The sequence below is a fragment of the Ctenocephalides felis genome, unplaced genomic scaffold (assembly GCF_003426905.1).
Source record: "Ctenocephalides felis isolate EL2017-DRISC unplaced genomic scaffold, ASM342690v1 CF-g0.4_SCAFFOLD_01886, whole genome shotgun sequence".
Lineage (NCBI taxonomy): Eukaryota > Metazoa > Arthropoda > Insecta > Siphonaptera > Pulicidae > Ctenocephalides > Ctenocephalides felis.
In genome coordinates, this window is record NW_020538040.1 from 14,220,448 (window position 1) to 14,245,492 (window position 25,045).

A 25,045-nucleotide genomic window follows, 5' to 3' on the forward strand; every position below is an offset into this window, starting at 1 on the left:
ACGGAGCAAGAGAAATAATTTATTTCCATATAAAAACTATGTTCAAATTTACAATTGTGGGGATTGTACATATCGTAAAAATAATAAAAATATAAAAACTGCAGTGAATAAATTTTATTAATAATGTTTTCAAGCCATATGTCAAAAAGAATTTTGTTTATTAATATTAAATTATTGGGCTGGTCAAACGTACAAAGTATCATCCTCATAACAGTAAATTTGAACATAGTTCTTATATGGTAATTAATTATATCTCTTCTTCCGTGTTATTATTGTTATTAATACAAAATTATAATGTTTTAGGAATCACTTAACATTTATATGATCGTAAGTTTCATAAGTAATATCAAAATAAAAATTTACAAGTGTTACGGACGACTTTATTATGGAATATTTAGCGAAAAATATAAAATTAATCTAAAATTCAAATTAATGTTGATATTATTTACACGTGAAATTATAAATATCAAACACAAATAATAAAAAAATATTAAATCTGAATTGGGAATTGAACCCCGGAGCAAAAATTAGAATTCCACGACGATAGCCACTCGGCCAATCCGCTACTGATAAGGAAAAATATTCCAAGCTATGCATGCCGCGAGCTGTTAAAATGCAAACTTTAATTAATTTTTATAATTAAACCGCTTTTCATAGGCCTCTAATATTTTACCACGGTCAGTTTGGGCATCAAATCTACCATTGTGCCAAGTTTCATCAAAATCCGAGACGAGCAATGCGCGGGTTCTCCTTTTTAGCTATAAACCTCGCGGAGCCCGAGGCCTTTGTGAATTATTCTAACGTTAAGGCCAACGAATGCAAAATTGTCGAAATCGGTTCGTGCGATCTGGAGTTATATCGTCAGGAAGGAAAACCCGACTTATTTATATATATATATATATATATATATATATATATATATATATATATATATATATGTAGATAATCCGTCACAATTTATATATGATGTTCCTCAAATTCTAAGGTAGTTTCTGATCATTTTGCCATAAAAATACATTGATATTTATGTGTGTAGTAAGTCAGTTTGCTAAAAGTTTTGCTAAAAAACAAATCACGTGGTTTCAAAAAGGAGTTTCCAAATCAAATTATCCTGATCAAATTATTGATATTAGAAGTTTATAATCTCAAAAAATCCGAATCAGGTATCGATTGAGCTTACTCTACTGCCAATACTTTATTAAATTAAATTTGATTAAATCCAAATGATTCAAATTAAAAGTAAATACAATCAAGAGATCAATTCAATTGGATAGAAGATAAATGTTATGTTATGGGTCTATAATCGTATGCGTTGGCAGTCACAAACTATCTAAAAGCTATGTCTTTGATGTGCGACCAAGCAATTAACACATAAAACCTAATCTCCAAATTGCATAAGACGTCAAAATATTAACTTTAGTTAGACTTCACGTATGTGTTATTAAAGAGACAGCAGAAAGTTGCACTTATAATAAATTATTATATGACATTTGACCTGTAAGAAAACATTTCTATCTATTTACCTAATATTATTATCCTTGCCGTAGAAATATCATCGAAGTTCATGACTAAACTAATGTCGGGTTGCATAGTTGCAAATGAGTTACACAAATAGGGCATAAAATTTAAAATATGACTTATGCCTGGTTTTGATAATGTTTAATGGGCAAAAATTTTTTCATTATACGGTTGGATTATTGTACTGGTTGGAAGGATTTCCAAAATTGTTAACGATGAACATTTGTAGTCTAATACTTATAAGAAGCAAAACTATTCCAACAATTATATTTCAATTCCTTAGTCGTTTTCGTATTGTTTACCAGGCGAAAACAATCCGTTGATCAGCTTTCTCTCCATATTATTTATAGGATTCGTTCGCACTTTTGCACTTGTTGTACATTTCTTGTACTTGCAAAAACGAAGAACTTTCCAAGTGCAGCCATGAAAAAAAATTAATGAATGCATAATAATGTACTCGTAAATTTAATCCGTGTTATATAAAGATTGATAACTGGCTTTGATTATACCCATAATATGAGTTACGCGTCGAACGGGGTTATAATTAACTTTAAACTTTCGTTTATATGGTCTATAGGAAAAACGAGATTTTTGAAAATGCATTCTAGTATAAACTGACCACAATTTCATTTCAAATTGCTGAAACTTCCCATACCAAAATTATTTATTTTAAGAAAGATGAAAAAATTTTCAGACTTTGAAAAAATTAGATTTTTGAAAAATTTCAAATTTTTGAAAAAAATTGACTTTTTTGAAAAAAAAGACTTAAAAACTTTTTTTTTCTAAGATATGCCAAAATATTCAGAAACATTTGAAACGTAAAGATACATAAAAATTTTCATTTTCGATTTTTTTGCGATTACTATAACCTAAGCTACGGAAAGTAAATTATACTTAATAAAAAATATATTTGTTATTAATTATATATTATATTTATAAACAATTCTTACTAGAAGTATACGTTAACTTTGTGACAAATTCTTGAAGGTTTCTGTTTTATAAACAAATATTATTACTGTTACTACCTAATGGCAACTTGTACCCTATATTCTCATGCTAAGTAGTTATTATTTGTATACATTTTTTTTTATTTATACACATTTTTATTAACTTCTCGTAGGGTAAGTTATTGTAATCGTCCAAAAATTGAAATAGAAAATTTAAACATTTCTTCACGTTTTGAAGGTTTCTGAACATTTTGGCATACCTCAGAAAAAATGGATGTGTGTGTGTATGTATGTATGTGTGTGTGTGTGTGTATGTATGTATGGATACAAATTTTCGTCCACGTTTTCGGCCGCACGGATCAACCGATTTGAATGGTTAAAAAAATATTCGATTCCTATTGATAGGGAAATGTGTTGATTAGTTTTTGGCAAAGGCAGTTCGAGCAATTACGGAGATAAAGAGCAAAGAGTGCAGAAAATAGAAATCGAGTTTTTGAGAGAACTGAGCATCCGATTCCAATGATCTAAAAAAAACATTCAATTTGTAATGATTGTGAGAAGTGGTTATTAATTTTTGGCAAAAATTTTTGTTTCAAAATTAATTTTTAAAATTTTTTTCAAAAAAAATTTTTTGTATATCGAAAATAATTCAGATTTTATTTAATTCTGGCTAAAGTTCTAATAAACTTTAAACAAATAATTGCAACTTTGCAATTCATTTTATATAATTTTTATAAATGTTAGACAATGTTACAATATTTACAATAATCTATCTGAAAACATTCAATATTCCTCGAACATTTCGTTACGATACGGGAAGTTCCAGCAATTTGCCTTAAGGCACGATGCCATACACAACTAGTTTAATTCAATAATGCACATTTTTCTATATTTATAAAAACATCCACAATCGTTTATTTCCCAAACTGTTTGTTTCAATTCAATCAAAATCAATAGAAAAAACATGATCAAATTTCATGGAAATTCACATGGAAACCTAAAAGTTAAAAACGACATAAAACGCAAGTCAAGTTTACGGCTTGTATATTTCTCGAAAGCATAAAACAACATAGATTTAACGATCAGATTCTTTTTATAGATATATTATCTATTATCCAACTGACCAAAACTTATGCAAGACATTTTGATTTTACATAAATGTCCGCCAATAAAACTTAAAAACAAATAACTCATTGTGATATTTTTAACAACGAAGCCCATGGGCGGTTTAAAAGGAGAGCGAACAGACGATTTTAGAAGAGAAATTTTAGAACAGATCAGAAATAAATGAAATCTTCAATAACTAGGTGTATAGATAAACTCTTAGTTGCGAAAAAAAAATTAAAATTTAAAAATTACGATTTTTTTAGATATGAAAATTCGAGGAAAATGATTTTTTTTAAAACTGCAAACTTCGAATTAAATATAATAATATAAAAAATATGTTAAGTAATAGTCATCGCTTCAGAGTCATTTTGAGCAAAATTCATCAATTTATCATGCAAGTTGCAAAATTATTTTCTTTGCACTCTTTTTGGTTCAAAATTGTCTTGTTATAGAACAAACTATTTGAAACCACTTCGTACAGAAATATTATAGGGTAAGTTATAGTAATCGCAAAAAATCTAGAACAAAATTTGTCCAAATCTTCACGTTTCAAGGTCTTCTGAACATTTTGGCATACCTTGCCAAAAAAAATGATATGTGTGTGTTTGTATGTGCGTGTGTGTTTGTATTCGCGGATACAATTTTTCGTCCACAATTTCAGGAGCACGGATTAACCGATTTGAATGATTAAAAAAATATTCGATTCCTAATAATGGGGAGAATTGTTAATTAGTGAAAGAACAGTTTTTGAGAGAACAAAGCATACGTTAGAATAATTCACAAAGACAATTTGCTTGTGTTGACAGTGTGAAGAAATGATTAGTTTTTGAGAAAGGCATGTCCAGAGATTCTCCAAACCCTCGAAAAAAACTGTTTAAAATATCCAAATAAAAAAAAATTTAAATATCTAAAAAAATCGGATTTTTATAAGTAAAAATATACAAAGTTTTCAAAAGTTCTAAAGCTCACTTATATACTTGAAATAAATAATTTTAACTTTGCAATTAAGTTGATATAATTCTTAGAAATAGAAGAATGTCTTCTAGTGCATAATGAAATATGAGATAAGATCCTTCATTCTAACTCGGCTTCATTTGATTTTGTTTATATGTATTTTAATTTAATATATAAAAGTCATCACCTAATTTATAAGCTCTTAAATTTTGTCTATAAAACACGAATAATAAAACTTACAGTATTTATGATCCGATTGAAAACATTTATAGTAATTATTAACAAACAATGATGAATTTTTGTTAATTGATTATTTTTACTGCTGGCAAGTTTAATTACGATAGGGGAAGTTCCAGCAATTTGCCTTAAGGCAATAAGGCCAATTCGATGAACCAAGAGTGTATTGGATTAATAAGATTAAAAATTAGTATTGGATTAAGAATGTTTCCAATTGAAAATAGCTTTTCAGGGCATTGCAGCAATATATTAAAATATATCATTTTTAAAAAAAGAACCACTGGGTTGACTTTTAATATAATTTATATCAAAAAACTAAAACAGTCATTGGGTTGCTTCTAAAAACCCACGTAGCAAAAAAATATAATCACAACAATTGATAGAACTCTTAAGCTCTGATGCAATTTAATACAACAAAAAAGATGCATAATTCAAAAAAAAAATTGAATTATTATGGAATTGTCAGGACATAGGTGAAATTTTAGCTAAAAAGATCGCAGTGAACTGCAGAGAAAGAACAACGCCAACAGGACTTAAAATAAAAACTTAATATATGACTTATTATAAATAATTTTATCCCACTGGCCCTCTATCTATTTCATTTAACTTAAACAACATAGCCCATAGGCTTAATAATTTCGGCAGTCGTTTACTAATATAAGACGATCAACGATCGACGAGTTATTCAACGGCGACGAATGAATAATTACAATGAAAGTGAAAGAAATTCAAATAAATCAAACGGCGATTCTTCGGGAGTCGAAAAAATTTCGTTGAAATCAAAATGCCAACCGTTGGAAATTGACCTCATAAATTTCGATACTAGAATACAAGAAAACCTAATCCGTTTTTAAATGGTCATTAAAGTGCTGGACGGAAGATTAATTGCTTCCGAATGTTAATATACTGCGTTGTAAATTTCAATTTTGGAAGCCCCTGGAGCAGTTACTGAATATTAAAATTTATTTTAGAATTTATAGTATGATTCGAAATTGAATTGTTAGCTTAATTAGATGTCTTCAAACTTAGGGCCAAATTAGGCAGTGTTTTAATAGAAGTTTTTAGACAGAAGACTCTACTGATCAGCAAACTATGCCCAGTACTGATGAACCATTTATACTTTTTTACCAAGCTTAAAAAATTTAAATAGAGATTTAGATTCTATTAATATTATGAAGTAGTTAAAATGAACAGCTAAAGTTTTTTTACCAGCCATCAGAACTTTGCAGAAATAGCTGCTGCAGCAACTGTTCTCCTTAACAATGTTAATTTTTAGAAAGTCACCTTTGACCTTTCGATATTTGATAGCTGCTGCAGCAACTGTTCTCCTTAACAATGTTAATTTTTAGAAAGTCACCTTTGACCTTTCGATATTTGATTAATAAACTTTTATCATTAAAATTTCTCTAAAACAGATGGATTATTTAAAATTTGATGCAATAATGCGAAGAAATCACTATTTTTACTGTTAACATATTTAGATCTAGATTTTCAAGTAAAAACCGATATCACTACTGCTTGATCAGTCTGGTAGAGGTGGTTTTGACCTGCAGTTGTCAGAAAATGCAATTTGCTAATTTCATGTTTTCTCGACGTTTCAAATCATTCTGAATAGTTTGAGACTAAAATTAGAAGACCTTCGTCGACGTTTTCTCAAAAACAGATAAAACTCAAGAAGGACCGGGTTGATTAGATTTGCAGATTAGACGCGTTGATTAGACTTGCAATTTAAATTTTAAATGTTTAAATTTGTAATTTAATTCATCCACCATAAGGCAATCTTGTAAATATTCATAAAACTAATTTTTGCTAATTCAGCTTCGTAATAAGCTTATTGTTATATTAATAATGCGAATCAAATGATTTCAGACTCAATAGATGATAATTAAAATATTTAACATAGAATCTGACTATTCTAAGTAAATTTTACAGACTTCAAAAATAAGAAAATAAAACCTGAGTGCATCATTAAATTAATAAAAGCAATATTCGCCAACAATTATGCTTAAATTATAATGTTTTATAAACCAGATATCAATTTTTCTCCTAATCAAATCCGAAACGACTTGCGAAAGACTTAATTTCCTCAAACATCCACCAAAACTCAAAAGAACAAACCTGTTTGATTTAGCATAGCCAATTGATCATTTAGATTTTTTTTCTGTCATCTTATCTATTTTTCAAGCTAAAATAACTAGCATTTTAAAATATCGTCTTTACATATTAGCCACCAAAATTACTGAATGCTTTTCTAGGCAGATTGTGAGTATATGGATATAAAAAAGCGACCATTTCAATAAATACTGCAACATATTGTTCTAAACAATAACTACTTTATGATTGATTGCCATCTTTTTTTTTGCAATTTGGCGAAAGTAATCGATAAATAAATAAAAAACGAATTTATTATTTTGACATGTTCATAAATTCATATAAATATTAATATGTATCCAGCGCGTATCGTACCGAAATTAATATGTAAATGAATTCAGAAAATGGCCCCGAGTAAAAGTGTAAAAGTGACCCCGAACGATGTCAATGGTAGTGTATTCGCCATTCATAATATAATATAATAATATAATTCATAATTATTGACAACCTTATTCCGGTATCATAATAGGAATCTTCTTTTCATTTCGAACGCTTTCGCTTTTGTGCCGTTTTTTTCGCATCGACTTTGCTGAATTCGTAATTTTTTGCGAAGTTATTTCGATGGGTTATTCCTAGATGTTTGATAGACACTTTTATATTAAGTTTCTTACTACTTGGTTAAAAAAAAATAATATACAGGTTGTCCCAGAATTCAACGGCGCAGTCTAACGTATGAACTTTGGTACGGAACCCATAGAAATATTTATGCAATATCTGATAATTTGATGTGCATTCAGACAGTCTAATGATGTCATTATATCACATAAATGTCCACCAAATGACATTTTTTTACTTTTTAACTCGATCTCCGAAACTGCTAAACCTGCCTTACCAAAAATTTTATGAGTTCTTCATATTGTCAATAGAAGTAAAATGTTTTTTGAATTATTGAAATCAGACCACTTTTGCTCTGTATCGTCGAAATGGCTGAAACTACCTTCGGCAAAAACTAATCAGCACGTATCCTTATCAATAAGAATCGAATGTTTTTTGAAACATTCAAATCGGCTGAACCGTGTTCCCGAAATCGTCGACAAAATATTGTATCCGCACATACATATACACACACACACGCACACGCACATACATCCAATTTTTTCTAAGATATTCGATTTTTGGGCGGTTACTATAAATTAACCTACGGGAAGTTAAAAATTATCTCACATTGTTTAGATATTATAAGCTCCTAGGTACAACCTAGAGCTTTTGGTGAAGTTATGACCGTTTTTCGGTTATATTGGTTAATTTTCATTAATCTTGGTCATTTAAACTTTGGAACCGTAACCGTGAATAACATTTCTAGAAACACAGCCAAAAATAATGTTACAAAAATTGGCCCATGTTTTCAAGTTTTAATGTTGAACTACGAATTTAAAATTTTCAAGATTGGTCAATTTCAAGAGACCCCTTTTTAAAAAATAAGCATTAAAGTGTGTTGGCAAATATCATCAAAAGTTGGCGAATTAAATCAGAATTATAAATTGGTAAAATACTTGATAGTTTCATAATAAAAAAAAATCGAGTAAAAAAATAAAAACCTTAAATTAACATGGTAACAAATTCCTGGTGCATTTTCCTCACAATCAGTTCGTGAATTACTAATGTACAAGCAAAACCGTATAATTTCTTAAGTTTTAATTTTTTACTCATTTTTTTTATTACGAAACTACTAGTTATATTAACATTTAACAATCCTTATCAAATACGCCAACTTTTAATGAAACTTGTCAACAAACTTTAGTGCGTTTTTTTTTTTAGGAGAGACTCTCAAAAGCTGATCAATTTTGAAAATTTAAAGTTTATAATTCAACAGAAAGTCCTAATTTTTGTAAACTAGAAGCAATTGTATGATTATTTTTGACTGTGATCCTAGAAAACGTATTTACAAATATGGATCCAAATATTAAATGAACAAAATTAATAAAAATTGAACACAAGAACCGAAAATAGACACATTTTCACTCAAAGCTCTAGGTTGCACTTGTAACAAAAAAATTCTAATATTTTCCATGATAGTTAAGATCAATGCTATTACTCCGTTTCGGCTTGACGTTGAGGTCTGGGACACTGTATATATATATATATATATATATATATATATATATATATATATTATTCATTCTTCGAAAAGTTAATAATTTATATTTATAAATAAAACTTAGCAATATCCGAATTTTTAAGATAAATCTCCTCTTAATTATCACTATCCATTCTGATACCAATAGTGATATTTAATAATAATTTTAAATGCACGTCATTTTAAGATTAATTTATCTTAATCGAATAACTAGAGATAACCAACTGCTAATTTCGAAATTGTTTGTAAAAAAAATGTGCGTCTAATGTTTGCCAGGGGCATTTCCATTTATAGATACGCGAAAAATTCTATGAGATAAGATTTGCTCTTAAGAGATGACAAGAAAGGTATGCGATAATTGGGAGAAATTTAAATTTGATAAAAAAGTAATTTGCAAAATAAAAATTTGAAATTATGCTTTGGGCTCACTCGCGGGTAAAGTGGTTAGAGCGATTGGACCTGAATCAGAGGTCCTAGATTCGATCCCGTTTCGAGGAGCCTGATGTCAAGCAGTAGTGATATCAGTTTTCACTTGGCAGCAATGTTTACAAGTAAAAACAGCCCCCATTCGGTATTGCTACATTAATAAGAATATTCGCTTAATTACAGAAATTGTAATAATATAACTAATCACACAGAGATGGGCCAACTGTTTGGGTTGCTATCTGTAGAACCGAAATAGTATTGAGTCAAATCAATAATAAATAAAAAAAATTATATATATATATATATATATATATATATACACATAATTAATTATTGTCGAATCCGCTAACAAATTCGCTATACATCACATAACAGTAGCAAAAAAAAAGAAATCGTTTCTACCAGATATAATTTGCAAAGATCATTATCTAATCAAATGCTCTGTCTGTTGTTAGAAGTCCAGATCCGTGACAAAAATATTTCGAATAGCAAAAAAAGTTCCAATATAATCAAACTATGCGAATAATAATAGTTGGAGAGCTGACAAGAAAAAAGAATTAGGATAATTGATTAATTTTTCACAAATATCACATTATTGGAAAAGATAAAGGTGATCTTTAAAGGAAATGATTTTCTTGATTTAAATATTTTGCAAAATTTTAATTTTTTCGCACTATTGTACAATATCTGAAATAACTCTATATTTACAATGATCAACATTTTTAAATTTGTGTTTTTTATTAATTTAACAATTTCAATCATTGTACCTGACATAATGATCAAAAGTCTAAATAAAATAAAAGTGACAAAAATTTTGAAAATTGACAAATGTTTTGAAAATTGATTAAATCAGTGTTTCCCACAGTGACGCATATCGACTCCCATCCAAGGGTCTATCAAAACTAGTAAGATGTCTAAATCAATTAAATTAGAATTCCACATAATGTACATTTGAGTAACCTCAGTGATAATGTAATATTAAAATATTATTCTAATTAACAACGTTTACTTATTGCTTACATTATGTTGTAATTTTATATTCAGTTAAGTATAAATTTAACTTTAGTTTTTCCTTCAAATTTTAAAGCCTTAAATTTTCAGAACAGTTTTCCAAAACAATGAGAAAAGTTGGAGGTCTATCCTAAAGCAAAAAACATGGCAAGGTGTCTAACGACTCAAAATTATTTGGAAACCAATAGACTAAATTTTAAATAAGCATGTAGATTCTCCTGTATTTTATATATGAATCGTCCAAAAGCCTTTTTTGTAAAAAAGAACTTGGAGCATAATTCTACAAATCAACTCGACCCTCTAAAAATTTAAGTGATTCATCCAAGTTATTTATTTTTTCAAAAAATATACCGAGTTTTCAAAAATCCTATATCAGGTCAGAAGCAATTTTAAAAGCGACACGACTCAAATTGGTTGGCAAATAATTCTACAAACTCCACATTATATTTATTTATATTTATTTTTTCCTAAAATGGAAAGTTAATTGCTAATTTCATTATTGGTGATACGATTTTGATTGCCAGTTTTTTTTTGTTCAAAAGATCAAGTGGTTTGATACCGCCCATTTAAAGTAGTTTTTGCACTAATTAATTCAACAAAAGATCAAATGCGATAAGAATTGATGGCCTGTTTTTTAAAGCGCAGTGGCGATTTTTTTCTAAAGAGATTGATTTGTTGCGATTAGAAAATAATGAAATGATATAATTAACGCCTGTACGTAGTAAGAATCGAAATTAAAATATGTATGTAACGTTTCTAATATTGTAAGTTGTTAGAGAATTAGCACGTGTATCATTTTTTAACACGTTAAAGAGCCATGACTGACATACGCGAAAACAATACATAGACCACTATGAACTAATTAACCCTTTATTAGATTGACCGGTGATTAACCCTTTCCAATCGAGAATTGCAGAATTATTATGTATTTTGTCGCCGGAGCAGCGGCATCCGAGTGGAAAGGGTTTATTTTTATTTGTTTTTATAATTGCTCCTATTCCATTCTGAAAATTAGTAAATATTTAGAAGTAACTTTAGTTGTCTAATTTGGATGCCAATCCACGAATTAGACGTCCGAGTATAAGTTTTTAAATTTAATTTTTGTTTGCATATTAGTGGAATTAGTTTATTTAAATTGTTTACGTTTTTTTTACTTTAAGTTCTTTTCTGAAAAAGAACTTGTAGGACATATGCATAAAAGACTAAGAAAACCTACACTTTTTTTCAAAATTAAGTCCTAAAAGAGCCAAAAATGCAAAACAAATAAAACAAAATATGAAAGTTCAAATATATCTAATTCAAACTGTAGAATAGAATATAAAAATTATTCGAAATTTATGGGTCAATTCTGTCTCATAACATAGCGTTAGGAGAGCTACGCTTTCCTATGCTTGTTTGTTGGTAGTGAAACTGTGAAAATGTCTATTTATTTGCTGTACGATCAGATTTTACATATAAACAAATGTTATGATAACAGAATCTTCGATGATGCAGTATGTAAAATATGCCTGATCGCACAACAAACGGATAAACATTTTTACAGCTTTCACTGCCAAGAACTAAGCATAACAAAGCGTTGCCATAATAACGCTATTTTATAAGGGCCCATTAATCCCTTTCGATACTAAGAGGAATCAATATTGTTAATATCCTACCCTATGCAACAATATATTTTACTAAAAAGATATCCTATATCCTTCCAAGAGACTAATTTCTGATCTTCAATCTTCATCATCCACAACGTCAAACACACTTCACTTAGACCATGAACATAATTCTTCACCAATTGATATAAATGACGATAAAATTTATAATTATATTCCTAATAAATCCCTTTTTTTTTCATTTTAAACATATAAGATTTTATCTTCCACTTTCCGCTTCATTAAGTACAAATATTCAGTCAAAACAAAGGAAATAATATTTTTTATATAACCCGAAGAAATAGAAAAAAAATCACTAACCTGGCTGGGGCCGATTCTATAACAAGCAGCGTCCACATCAGCCGCACTTAACACTTCTTGAGCGATTTGAACGTCGTCTTGAATTTTTAATTCCGTGTTTTTATCTCCTGAAAATTTAAAAATACATTTTATTAACATTTATATTATATTGCATAAAATAATTGTTAATTGCAATAAAGGTGTATATACCTCCTCCGGTGTTGTTCGCTAGCGCTATAAGGCCGAATCTTCGCCTGAATTCAGGCAACGGCAAATGCTCCGGGAATCCCTGTTTGTGTAATCGCACGGCGTCAAGAATTTGTGCACCACGCAACTGCAATAAAAAAAAATAACTAGCTGTAAGTGGAATTCTGTCTTAAGGCAATTAAGGCATCGTGCCTTAAGGCAAATTGCTGGAACTTCCCGTACCAAAAATTATTATTTTTTTAAAAACGATTAACATTTTTGAAAAAAAATTACTTCGAAAAAATAAGATTTTTGACAAACAATTAGACAAAAAATTACTTTTTTTTGAAAAAAAAATTTTTTTTTTAATTTTTTTTTTTTTTTTTTTTTTATTTTTTTTTTTTTGAAAAAAAAAATTTTTTCTTTATTTTGACATATTTTGAAAGATCTTTTTTTTAAAGCAATCGTAGTACTGCTTTAACTGCATAAAGACGAAATATCAAACCGCGTAAGCGCCGCGTCGACGTCTAACGCGTAAACATTGGTACGGAACCCATAGGAATGTAAACCAAAATTATACATTTTGTTAAAATCTCTATATAATATCTGATAATTTGATGTGCATATGTCTAATGATCATTTTTGACCGCCAAATGGCATTTTTTTTTACTTTTTTCATTAGATCTCCGAAACCGCTAGACCTGCCTTTTTGAAAATTCGATCGGTTCTTCACCTTGTCAATACAAGTAAAATGTTTTTTGAATTATTAAAATCGGACGCTCCGTTCTCTTAAAAACGGAGTTACCGTTTTCGGCACTTTTTGTCCCGTATCTTCGGTACGGGAAGACCTGACTTCGCCAAAAACTAATCAGCACGTCTCCTTATCAATACGAATCGAATGTTTTTTGAATTATTCAAATCGGTTGATCAGTGTTCCCGAAATCGACGAAAATTTGTATCCGCACATACATACACACACGCACATACACACACACACACACACACATACATCCATTTTTTCTAAGGTATGCCAAAATATTCAGAAACCTTTGAAACGTCGAGAAATGCAAAAATTTTCATTTTCGATTTTTTTGCGATTACTATAACTTGCCCTACGGGAAGTTAAAAAACATAACAAAAACATCAAAATTATTAATATAAAATAGAAGAAGTGGTGTATGGCATCGTGCCTTAAGGCAAATTGCTGGAACTTCCCGTACCAAAAATTTAAAATTTCTAGAAACATAAAAAAAATCGATAATTAAAACTTTTAAAATTTTTGAAAAAGATGTTTTTTATTATACTTTGAAATATTTTAGAAGTTTTGAACTTGTTTTTTTAAAGCAATCGCGATACGTTAGCTGCGTAGAAGCGAAATATCGAAGCGCGTGGGCGCTGCGCTCCAGTATAACGGATAACTTTGGTATGGACCCATAGAAATTTCGTGTTCCCGAAATCGTCGACAAAAATTTGTATCCGCACACACACACATAGACCATTTTTTCTAAGGTATGTCAAAATGTTCAGAAGACATTAAAACGTAAAGATATGCAAAAAAAATGCATTTTCAATTTTTTGCGATTACTATAAGGTAAAAGACCCAGTTATTGACCCTGGCCCAGTTTCTGACCTTTTCAACTTTTTTTGGAATTAATTAAAAAACTATACATTTAATGTGAAAATAATTTTTTTCTTAATTGACAGTAATTTATTCTATGCCTCATTAATGTCAATTAAAAAAATATAAAAAATATTAACTAAATAAAAAAATTTTTTTAAACCAAAAGTGACTGTGGAAGCCATTTTTTAGCTTTAGTCTAAACAGTTTATGTAAGGAGCTACGACAATTGAGTTCGTGCACTAATTATGATGTAAGTACGAAAATCTAACTAAAAATATACAAATAAGTCAATAATTAATTAAAATTTATTTTAAAATATTTATAAAACATATTAAATTTAGTTTTATTACTGAAATTTGAGGGTCAATAACTAGGCTCAATTTTAAGTGTATGTCACAGTTGTTGACCCTGCAATTCTAACCTTCTAAAAGCTAGGTTATCTGTCACATGTTTTTAGTCACTTGTTCATTAAATGTAAAAATAATAATATTTATTGTTATCTTATATTTTTTTTACTATTTTTCGTAGTAAAGTGATAAATTTACATTTAATATTCATTGGTATAAATGAAAGATTGTATTTAAATCTTGTAAATACATCTTTTAAGTGATAAAATTATTAATAAAAAATGTCAGTTTTATCAACGCTTAAATTATGACTGTTTTAGTTTACTAATATTTTTATTATTATACAATTATACAATTACAATTAATTAAATGAAAATTAGAAGAAGAAAAAGAATTGAAAAAAGCTGAAAGGTCCAAAAATAAAGCCATCAAGGAGGCAGAAAAAATAATTAAAAAAGAAAAACTTGAAGAAAAAAAGAAACAAAAAGCTCTTAAAATAAAAAAAAGTCCAAGTAATTTCAATAATTAATTTTAATTTTTTTGTTTGTGTAATATGTTATAACAAGGCTTGAACTATTTATACGTTAAATTTTAACAAACTGTATATTTTTAGAATAAATATTTAATTTATTTATTTTAATAATAATTTCAGTTTATTAAAAATTAGTAAGCACTTCATAACCTAATCATGATTAAATTTGAGGGTCAGAAATTGGGCTACGGTCAGGGTCAGAAACTGCCACACGAAGAATTCTGAGGGTCAGAAACTGGAGCTCTTAATGTCAATTTTTAAAACGTCAATTTAAAATATAAATTTAGTTCAAATAATTTTTTTATGCACATTACTTTATTTTAAAAATCCTAAACTAATAGATAAAATTATAATTTTCTTCATTAAGTTAAGTTTTATATTAATTATTATAGTTTAACCTCCACCGTCACTCTAAAAAGGTCAGAAACTGGGCCCCTTACCTTAACTTACCCTAAGCGAAGTTAAAAACTACAAAATTATTAATATAAAATAGAAAAATGAAGCGATTGTAAAGAAAAGAACAACTAGCTGTAAGTAGCGTTTTAGCCTAACGTAAACTGCACAATTGTGGAAAGTTGCTTATAATATCTGCAAATACTTATAATATCTAAATATCTGTATAAATTATCTTATTTAAATAATACATTTCATTTAATCTATTTCGAGTTCTAATGTGTCTTATTTCAGTTTTGTCGTCAACTGTAATCAGTAGCTACCGACAAAACACCACAAAACTTACATATGCACAGGCATAGATTCTGATTAGAATCGCTCAAGCTCACGGCGAAATTCTAAACTATGTATGATAGATTTTTATAATGCAACCCGCTTATTGTAAGCCTATAATCTTATAGTATTTTATCTCCGACACCAAAGTCCTTCGTTTCCTCAAAATCGTTCATAAAATATTTTTTCACGTTTTAATTAATGAAAAAACGTCCCGGCCGATCAACGCAATCTTGCAAACAGTTTTTGAATTGTAATTAAAAATTGTGGACTAAAACGTGGACAATTTTTTTATACTTTCCTGCTAATTACAAAGAAACGGTTTGACCGATCATCGTACAAATCTGTGCCAACATTAATCCTTATCAAGTTATCCTTATAAAATGGCTTTTAAATTTTTGAAATCGGTTGAACCGTAAAAACCACTAATATGCTGTTATCCAAATAAGAAAGTATTTGTAACATTTACTTCTTTTCTTTTTGTAGTTGTATTTATATAAGCACTTAAATATTATTAAGCTGCCTATAAAATACATTGAAAATATATTTAAAAAATGTGTTTCTTGCAGCAAGAACACATTAATTTTAAAATAATTGTTCGAAAGCAGTACTTTAATTGTCAAACCAACTACGAATTTCGTGAGTGAATTTACAATTGTTAAGTTACATTTGTTGCAGAAAATGTGTAATGTGTGTTTCAATACTTGTTCAATACTGGTATATGTATCATGTATGTATTTACTGATTAAATTATCATCATAAATAATAACAATAAGTCCAAAAACATTCTTATTAGAATATTAATTATTTGGTAAATCCATTAAAATCTTATTGAGTAGTTTAAATTTAAGATAAACTCACCTGACTACGTAACAAAGGCACATTAATATCAACTGGATTGCCATTTGCAGTAATATTTTCCTGGTGTTGTGGCAGAAAACAATGAGCAAACAGAATTCGTGTTCTTCTCAATGTATCAATCAAACCATCTACTGCAAATTTAGCTTGCAAACATACTGATCTTCTCTTCATACCAGCGGCACCTATTTGAACATAAAAATATGTTTGTTTTAAATACTTGAAACCTTTGATATAAAACTTACATTAATAAAATTATTGATCTTACCAGATGTGAAAGTTCTCCGGATACTAGATGCACGTCTAAGACTTTGAGAACCATCTATGCCAACAATGGAACCACCTAAAAATGATGCTGGTCCTAAGCCACGCATACTCACAAACAGTGAGCTAATTTCCTCCCTGCAAAAAAATAAAATAACTTAAAATGCTATTTGAAATTTTAATTATCAATAATAGATATTATCAATTTACTTTGTGCTCTCTTGCAATATGCTTATTGCCATTTTTGAGACAGGATTTTCTCTACTACCTCTTAGCCAACCAGATGATGAGTATAAAACAGGGTTTGTGCCCTAAAAATAACAAATAATTATAAACATTAAATTATAATACTTAATTAATAAATAAAATGCATACTTGAAGATGGTGTAATATAAATTGGAGAGAACCAGGAGCTTTTCTCAATAATATTTGGCTCTCACGATCACCATAATGTAAAAACAATCTTTCCAGGAATGTCTCATCACTAGAACCAGGGTATAAAGATTCTTCATCTAACAACCTGCAAGCACATATAATTGTAGCATTAGTGAGAGTTGATGCAATTTTGTAATTAAAAACATTTGTGTAAATATGCACCATAATAATCCTCTTCTATCTGATTCTCTAATATCGGTTTGACTGGTTCTGATCAAAGAATTTTGAGCTGTTTTATCCAGCATGTTAACCATAGGCTCTGGGTTCAAACCTGAATCACAGTATCCATCTAATTCTATTTGCTCCTATAACAGAAAAAAATGGGATATATAAACGTAATTATTTAAATAATAATTTATAAAAGTAGCTGTTTCAGAATTACCTGAGCATATCTGTCCCTTGGTTGCATCAGCTCATGATTATGGAACAATAACTGCAATCTCTCTTGTAAATAGTTGTGAATTAAGTCATTCAATGTTGCTCCACCTTGTTGTCCAGCAGATGCAGGATTTTGGAATCCTGGACAATCCAGTAGTAATAAAGAATGCACAGTATGTGCTGAAGTAGATATTGATCTAAAGAGTAAATTAAATAATCAAATTAGATGGAATTAATTTAATAAAATATTTTTGCATGTTGAATGCTCACCTATTAATTAGTCCGGTAATACAATTAAATACTTCGGTGTATAGGCCAATGAGCAATCCTTCTAAAGCTTCTAATCCTACAACTTCATTTCTGTCTGATGGACCCGTTGGAGATGGAGTTCTATAAAAAATAGTAACAATTGAATTTAATATTTTTATATAGTGAATAATAGATCAATTATATCAGTCTTTTCATTGACATACCTATAAGCTGCCCTAGGGGTGGCTGGAGTATTTCCGCTTTGTTGTCCAAAAGTAACTCTGTTCAATTCTTCTACAGTAGTTCCTAGTAAAGTGGCAGCTCTTTGTGCTGCTGAAGCACTTGCAAATTGATATCGATTTCCACTACCACCTAAAATAATAAAAAATAATAACAATTTAATATTTAGAACTAAAAATTCTAATGATTTACAACTTATTGTAATTAAATAATAATGTGCCTCAATCTGGGAAATGATTTAATTACATATATATATATATATATATATATATATATATATAATTTGAAGTGATTTATATATCACTTGAAATGATACAATGATTAATTTATTTCCTTTACCTTTGGCAGCACCCGCACATCCCAAATGATAAATAGCTGCAACAGTTCGCCAAATAGCTTTTTGTTCTTTATCTGAAATACCCAACTGTTCCATGGCTTGTTGCAGACGCTGAAATTCAGTGGAAGCTTTCTGCTTGTCTTCCAATCGTGAGAAAGGTGTGAAAAATGGATTGGTACCACCTAAAGAGACAAGTGATATTTAAATACATTAGTAAGGTTGAAATTCATTAAATAATTATGTACAGAAATAATATTCATACCTGTTTCACCTGGGGATCCATTGACTGAGCCATGAGTTTCTTGTAGTAATAATTCTCTTCGTAAAGCTCCTTCAGCACCTGATATCAGACGATATAAAACATGGAAAGTTGCTTCACCGTGCACTCGTCTTGCTACACGAGCTCTTTCCAGCAATAACACCTGCAATTAAAAAATGTAGTTAGTTCACTAAAATGTACATCTCATCAAAACAACAAGGTAACTCCTTTATCCACCTGTATAGAAGCAGAAGCAATCACACCACTCTGATCGAAGTCCAGGCTAAATATCTGAGCAAATCTGGTCGCGTTTTGGTTAAGACTGGTTCGAGCGTTTCCAAATGATTCTAATAAATTATAAACAGCATTCAGTTTTTCTGGTGTTAACAATCGATTTGTGGATCCAGCTGCTAATGCCAGGTAATATAAGGCGTGTTTGAAGCTAGTAGTCTTGCCGCTTCCTAAAAATATAAACATATATTAACATCATATTATTATATATAATGGATTAAATGAATTACGTTTGCGCAATTTGAAAAAGAAAAGAAAAAGCTCCAAAAGATTTGTAGGTTATGGTGGAACGTGGTATACATGTCTATTCTCTCAGAACAAAAAAGGCGATCACATGTGAAGTTTAGGGATCGGGAATGGTCGGTAATCTGCGCTGAAAACCCGATGTCAAGGCCATCACGTTGGTGCAATCGAAAGAAGCAAATATTTTCTGTTGGTTACTAGAAACTAGGAAATGCAATACCGACAAAAAATTGCAATACCGGTATTTCGGTATTTTCGCTTTTAAAACCGGAAATGCCGGTATTAATTCTATCTAAACTAGTGGTGTATGGCATCGTGCCTTAAAGCAAATTGCTGGAACTTCCCGTACCGTAACAAAATGTTCGAGGAATATTGAATGTTTTCAAATAGATTATTATAAATATTGTAACATTGTCTAATATTTAGAAGAATTATATAAACTGAATTGCAAAGTTAAAATTATTTATTTAAAGTATAGTAGAACTATAGTCAAAATTAAAATTAAAATCTGAATTATTTTTAATATACAAAAAAAAATTCTTTAAAAAAAATTTTTGAAAAATAAACAATTGAAACAATTTTTTTTCAAAGACAATTATTTTGTTAAAACAAGCAGAAAGTTCTTTGAATCATTCAATTCGGATGCTTATTTCTCTCAAAAACCGTCATTTTTTGCACAATTAGCACGGTATCTCCAAAATGGCTAGACCTAACTTTGCCGAAAACTAATCACCACTTCTCCCAAACATTACAAATTGAATGTTTCTTAGATGATTCAAACCGGATGCTCCGTTCTCTCAAAAACTCGATTTCTACTTCCTGCACTCATTACTCTTTATCTCCGTAACTGCTGGACCTGCCTTTGTCAAAAATTAATCATCACATCTCCCTATCAATAGGAATCGAATGTTTTTTGAACCATTCAAATCGGTTAATCCGTGCGCCAGAACGTGAACGAAAAAATGCGGACACACAAAACACACACACATCAATATGGGGCAAAAAGTGCAAAAAATGGTAATTTAGTTTTTGAGATAATAGAGCGTCCAATTTGAATGATTCAAAAAATATTTCATTTCTTTAACAAATTAAAAAACCGGTAAATTTTTTGGGAAGGCAACCCTAGCGATTTCAGAGATTCAATAAAAAATGTAAAAAAATTCCATTTATCAGATATTTTAAAGAGATTTTAATAATTAATAACGCAGCTAACACAGGGCGATTACTTTGAAGAAAGTGAACAAAAAATTAAAAAAAAAATAATACTTCAAATTTTTCAAAACGTTCAAAATTCTCAAAAATCTAATTTTTTCAAAGTATTCAAAAAAAAATTAAAGCTTTTTTAAACATTTCAATTTTCAGTACGGGAAGTTCCAGCAATTTGCCTTAAGGCACTATTATGCCATACCATCACAAACCATTAATGTGGATTCTGACCAGTGTATATAAATAGTCTACATTAACATCTCGCAACCGGTACTAGATGTAAGTGGCATTGCCTTACCTTTATTTCCGATACGCATATATAATCACCTTTCATATGACTATACTATTTTAGGATATCCCTGTTTGACTCATAAAATTCGTTGTATTGAAAAAGCAAAAATAATAACATTAATTTACCAAGAGACGATACGATCGATTATTGCCAAAAATGAGTGACTCGAAATGTCGAGAAAATAAAATTACCAAATTTCTGTAAAAAACAAACTTCTCCTTCAAGTACTATACTTACCAGAGCGTCCTAAGAATACTAAAGAATGGTCTCTTCTCTGCACCAGCATGCTTCTGTAGGCAGATTGTGCCAGAGCGTAGACGTGAGGAGGCATGTCTTCTGGTTTACAACCTCGGAACAACGATACGACCTGCAATGAAAAGAAACGTAATTGTTTTATAATCCATTTGTTTCTCATTACGATCTTTGCGTAACAATGTTAATAATCATTTAAGAAAGTAGAGGAAATACGGACAAAATGGCATATATGGACAAAATGACACAGTGGCCTTATTTAACCCTTTCGACTCGGGAGTCGGACTGCCAGTCGGTACGCTGCGCTCGGAATATTATAGTGCTATACTTATCTCTCAACTCGGAATTTTTTTTTCTATGGGATTTTTTCAAAATGTGGTTATATTGCTTTTAAATATAGTTATTATGATAATAAAATAGAAAATTTTGAAAATTAAAAAAAATTGCACTCAAAACCATGCTATATTGTTTAAAAAATCATTTCTTCACAGATCTTTATTAGAATTATGGGGATCATGAGGTAATAAATTAATTTTGTTATATATTTATTTATAAAATTAAGAAATCAATCAATAAATGAATGTAATAGTAAATTAATTTTTAAGAAATAAAAAAAAATTAAATGTAAGTTTAGTTTGCGACGAGTCGTCGCCGACACGATTTGCCGCCGCAGCGGCGGCATCCGAGCTCAACGGTAAAACATATCATGCCGCCGGAGCGGCGGCATCCGAGCACAACGGTAAAATGACTATGCCGCCGGAGCGGCGGCATCCGAGTCGAAAGGGTTAAAAATGGGCTAGTTTTTGTAACCTTTCCGCGACATGAAGAAAGCCATAATCGCAATCGTGTCAGATGTTGAACGTCATTGTCAGAGTAATCAGTTCGAAGTGTACCGCGCCTTCAAAAGTTCATTTTGAGGGCGTTTCATTCATGTTTTTTTTCGAAAACTTATCTATTGTTATTAGTAACTATTTATAGTACAATCAATAAACTTTTGCCAGTACTAGTGATTTCGATTAATTTTTCTGCAATAATCAGGTGGTGTTTGATAGAATTTGGATTATTTATTCATTGTTGTTCACTTTTGGACAAAATGATATATTTATACCAAGAATAAAATGACATAGTACTACTTCACCATTACAAAGAGGTAGTTCATTCGAGACCAAGAAAAAAGAAAATTGAAACCTTTTAAAGGTGATTTAAAGGCCTATCTCTATTTGATAGAACTCATTAATAGAATTTCTTAAATTCTGAAGAGTTTTAAATTACAAAGGCAACGCTGTAAAATATTTTTTACTACAGGATAGTTCATTCGAGGCCAAGAAAAAAGAATATTGAAACTTTTGAAGGTGACTGACTTTTAAGGTTTACTCTAACTTTTTCTAAAAATAGACCAAAGTATCCCACGGTAAAATGAAAAGACGTGCATTTATTGCAAAGAAGTCTTTTTCCCGTTCTGAGTCCGGTGAAGGTTATATACTATTATATAGATATTTTGTACAATTTCTCGTATCAGGCACTTCTGTCTGTCTAAGATGTCTACAATTTATATTAAAATTCAAATAAAAAAAGGTTGGTTACGATGTGTGACATGTAGCCTTTGGACTGGTAGTGAAGTCGCAAAAAGGAGCAAACGATTTATTTGTGAACTGTCTTCTTAAAAGTATGCACATATTATATATCATTGCCATTATGTCCTTACCTCATCTCATTTAGTCTGTGCTATATGGACAAAATGGTTTTTATAATTAGTTGTATTTTCCCTTAAAAACTATGTTGCTGGTAGTCAATTATTCTAAGATGAGTAAGAACGATTGAAACTAATTATAACACTGTATCGTTTTGTCCGTACTTCTCCTATAATTTTTTATACCTTACCTTATCAGAGTATAAACACAATTGTGTCATCGGATTCACAATTATAAGCGTATTTCCTGCATAGGTATGCGCCAGACTTGCATGGTGCCGTTGTCTTAGGATGTGCAGAGCTGACGCCTCGTTCAGGAAGTGCAGGCTGGCTAAATCTTCGGCCAAATCCAAAGACGGAGCATTCGCCTAATGATAAAAAAATAAAAATATTAATAACAATAGATTCAGACTAACGGTAAGTTTAATAATATTAACCCATTTTTTAAATAATATTTAATTATTATTAGTCTATAATTATTATTATAATTATTAGTCTCTTACTAATAGAATAATGTCTAATGTTTCCAATAAAACATTAACAATAGTAAATGGTCTTACATTATTTATATCACGAATTTATTCAATGTAACACGTTGACTGCCACGGCAATTTCAAAAAACCTATCCAAGAATAACAATTCGATGTAATTACAATATTATTAAAATCTATTTCTAGTTCATAGTTTTAAAAAAAATGCACATATTAAAATTTAAAAAATGTCTCCCCAAAAAAATAAAGGCCTTACGAATTATCTCGCAGTTGGTGTCCTAGAAAAGATCACAATCTACTGGTTATTTCGTAGTTGGCAGTCAACGTGTTAAAATAGAATTATTGTTTCAAACATTAAATACTAGTGTACTGAAATATAAAGAGTACTATATTCATGTAAATTTTATCCAAAAGATAATAATTTGATATAAACTAAATATAAAACGAAAAATAATCAAAATGTATGTATATTATACAATTATATAAACATGATTTTTATGTTAATATGAATGATACAACATTGTATCAATTCATCCATATCAATTTCTGTAAGTTTATTTGATATCCATACGTTTTGACTAACATTCTAACCTTCATTCATCAGAAAATATTGGTTGATCACCTAATATTAAATAAGACATAGTATAAAAATGTGCATTATTGTAAAATATTTTTGTTAGAAATTAGAAAAAAATAGAAAAATAATAAACAATAAAAGTAATCATTTCTAAATGCTAATTACAATGACAAACCGATCATGTCATATTTGAAGAATAACTTTAATTACATTATTGTTTTTAAATATTATACATATTTTTAATGATATTATAAATATATCATTTATAATTTATCATTATATAAATGTGTATAATGGTGGACACTAATAAATGTGTGCATCACTAGTCTTACCATATTACTAATAAACATTATTCAAAATTATTAAATGATGTATTTATTTTTACTTAAATGCATTCTTGTACAGTAGCAAATAAGTTTTACTTCAGTCGCGTGTGATCCTTACGCGCACTCTTTTTTATACAATTGAACAATTTCATTTTAAATCTTACCTAAAATTATACTTTATTGGTAATCCATTTAAATACAAACTTGTTTTAAAATAATCACACTGCCTCTCAAAACGGTTTTCAACTATGCCACAAAATATTCAAAAAGCACAAAATTTCAGCAACTCCATAATACAACAAAATAAATCATTTATAATTTTTACACTCATCAAATAACTATAAATTCAAAGATTTTCTTTCACCAACTATGGATTATAATATTATTTTCAACGTATGTCACAATCAATTAGATACACAGCAACTAAATATATGCAAATGTAGTCTGATATATAATTCATATTAACAAGCTTAAAAGTTTTTCAGGTTTCTTATAAGAAAACATGCAAGATTATGAATATTTTCTAAACAAAATTTAATCCTCTATTAACCTGATAAATAATCCTACACTTTTATTAGGAAGGTTATCGAACGATAAATTAGAAAATTGGAGAAATAGAAATATTAGTATAAAAGCACTGTTTTTTTATATACTGATACTTGATATCACTATAACAAAAATACTGGTATCCTTCAGACCTTTTGTGATTTCAGATGTTACTAATTTTTATATTAATATTTTTTGTTTCACATGTTTAAATCGTTTTAAGACTTTTATACTACTGTTGTTTAAATTTTAATAGAACTTGTTCGATTGATTTTGTGTGGGAACTAAGATGATAATATTTGAAATGTGCACATTTAGCGATAAGGTC

The 25,045-nt window shown here is 29.3% G+C and overlaps 1 protein-coding gene across 4 annotated transcripts in view; it reads right to left on the bottom strand.

Annotated features, from left to right (window-relative positions):
• Positions 1 to 25,045, bottom strand: part of LOC113377881 (unconventional myosin-XVIIIa) — a 286,825-nt gene that overhangs the window by 100,765 nt on the left and 161,015 nt on the right. For all 4 annotated transcript variants that reach the window (XM_026618327.1, XM_026618324.1, XM_026618325.1 and 1 more), the window contains exons 8-22: positions 22,969 to 23,145; positions 21,073 to 21,202; positions 19,041 to 19,264; positions 18,807 to 18,966; positions 18,547 to 18,726; positions 18,192 to 18,339; positions 17,989 to 18,108; positions 17,723 to 17,915; positions 17,503 to 17,645; positions 17,281 to 17,425; positions 17,116 to 17,216; positions 16,910 to 17,043; positions 16,645 to 16,826; positions 12,582 to 12,705; positions 12,393 to 12,499 (exon numbers count right to left, since the gene is read on the bottom strand). In XM_026618327.1, the coding sequence (XP_026474112.1) occupies positions 12,393 to 12,499; positions 12,582 to 12,705; positions 16,645 to 16,826; positions 16,910 to 17,043; positions 17,116 to 17,216; positions 17,281 to 17,425; positions 17,503 to 17,645; positions 17,723 to 17,915; positions 17,989 to 18,108; positions 18,192 to 18,339; positions 18,547 to 18,726; positions 18,807 to 18,966; positions 19,041 to 19,264; positions 21,073 to 21,202; positions 22,969 to 23,145 (2,268 nt within the window). The remainder of the gene's footprint in view (positions 1 to 12,392; positions 12,500 to 12,581; positions 12,706 to 16,644; positions 16,827 to 16,909; positions 17,044 to 17,115; positions 17,217 to 17,280; positions 17,426 to 17,502; positions 17,646 to 17,722; positions 17,916 to 17,988; positions 18,109 to 18,191; positions 18,340 to 18,546; positions 18,727 to 18,806; positions 18,967 to 19,040; positions 19,265 to 21,072; positions 21,203 to 22,968; positions 23,146 to 25,045) is intronic.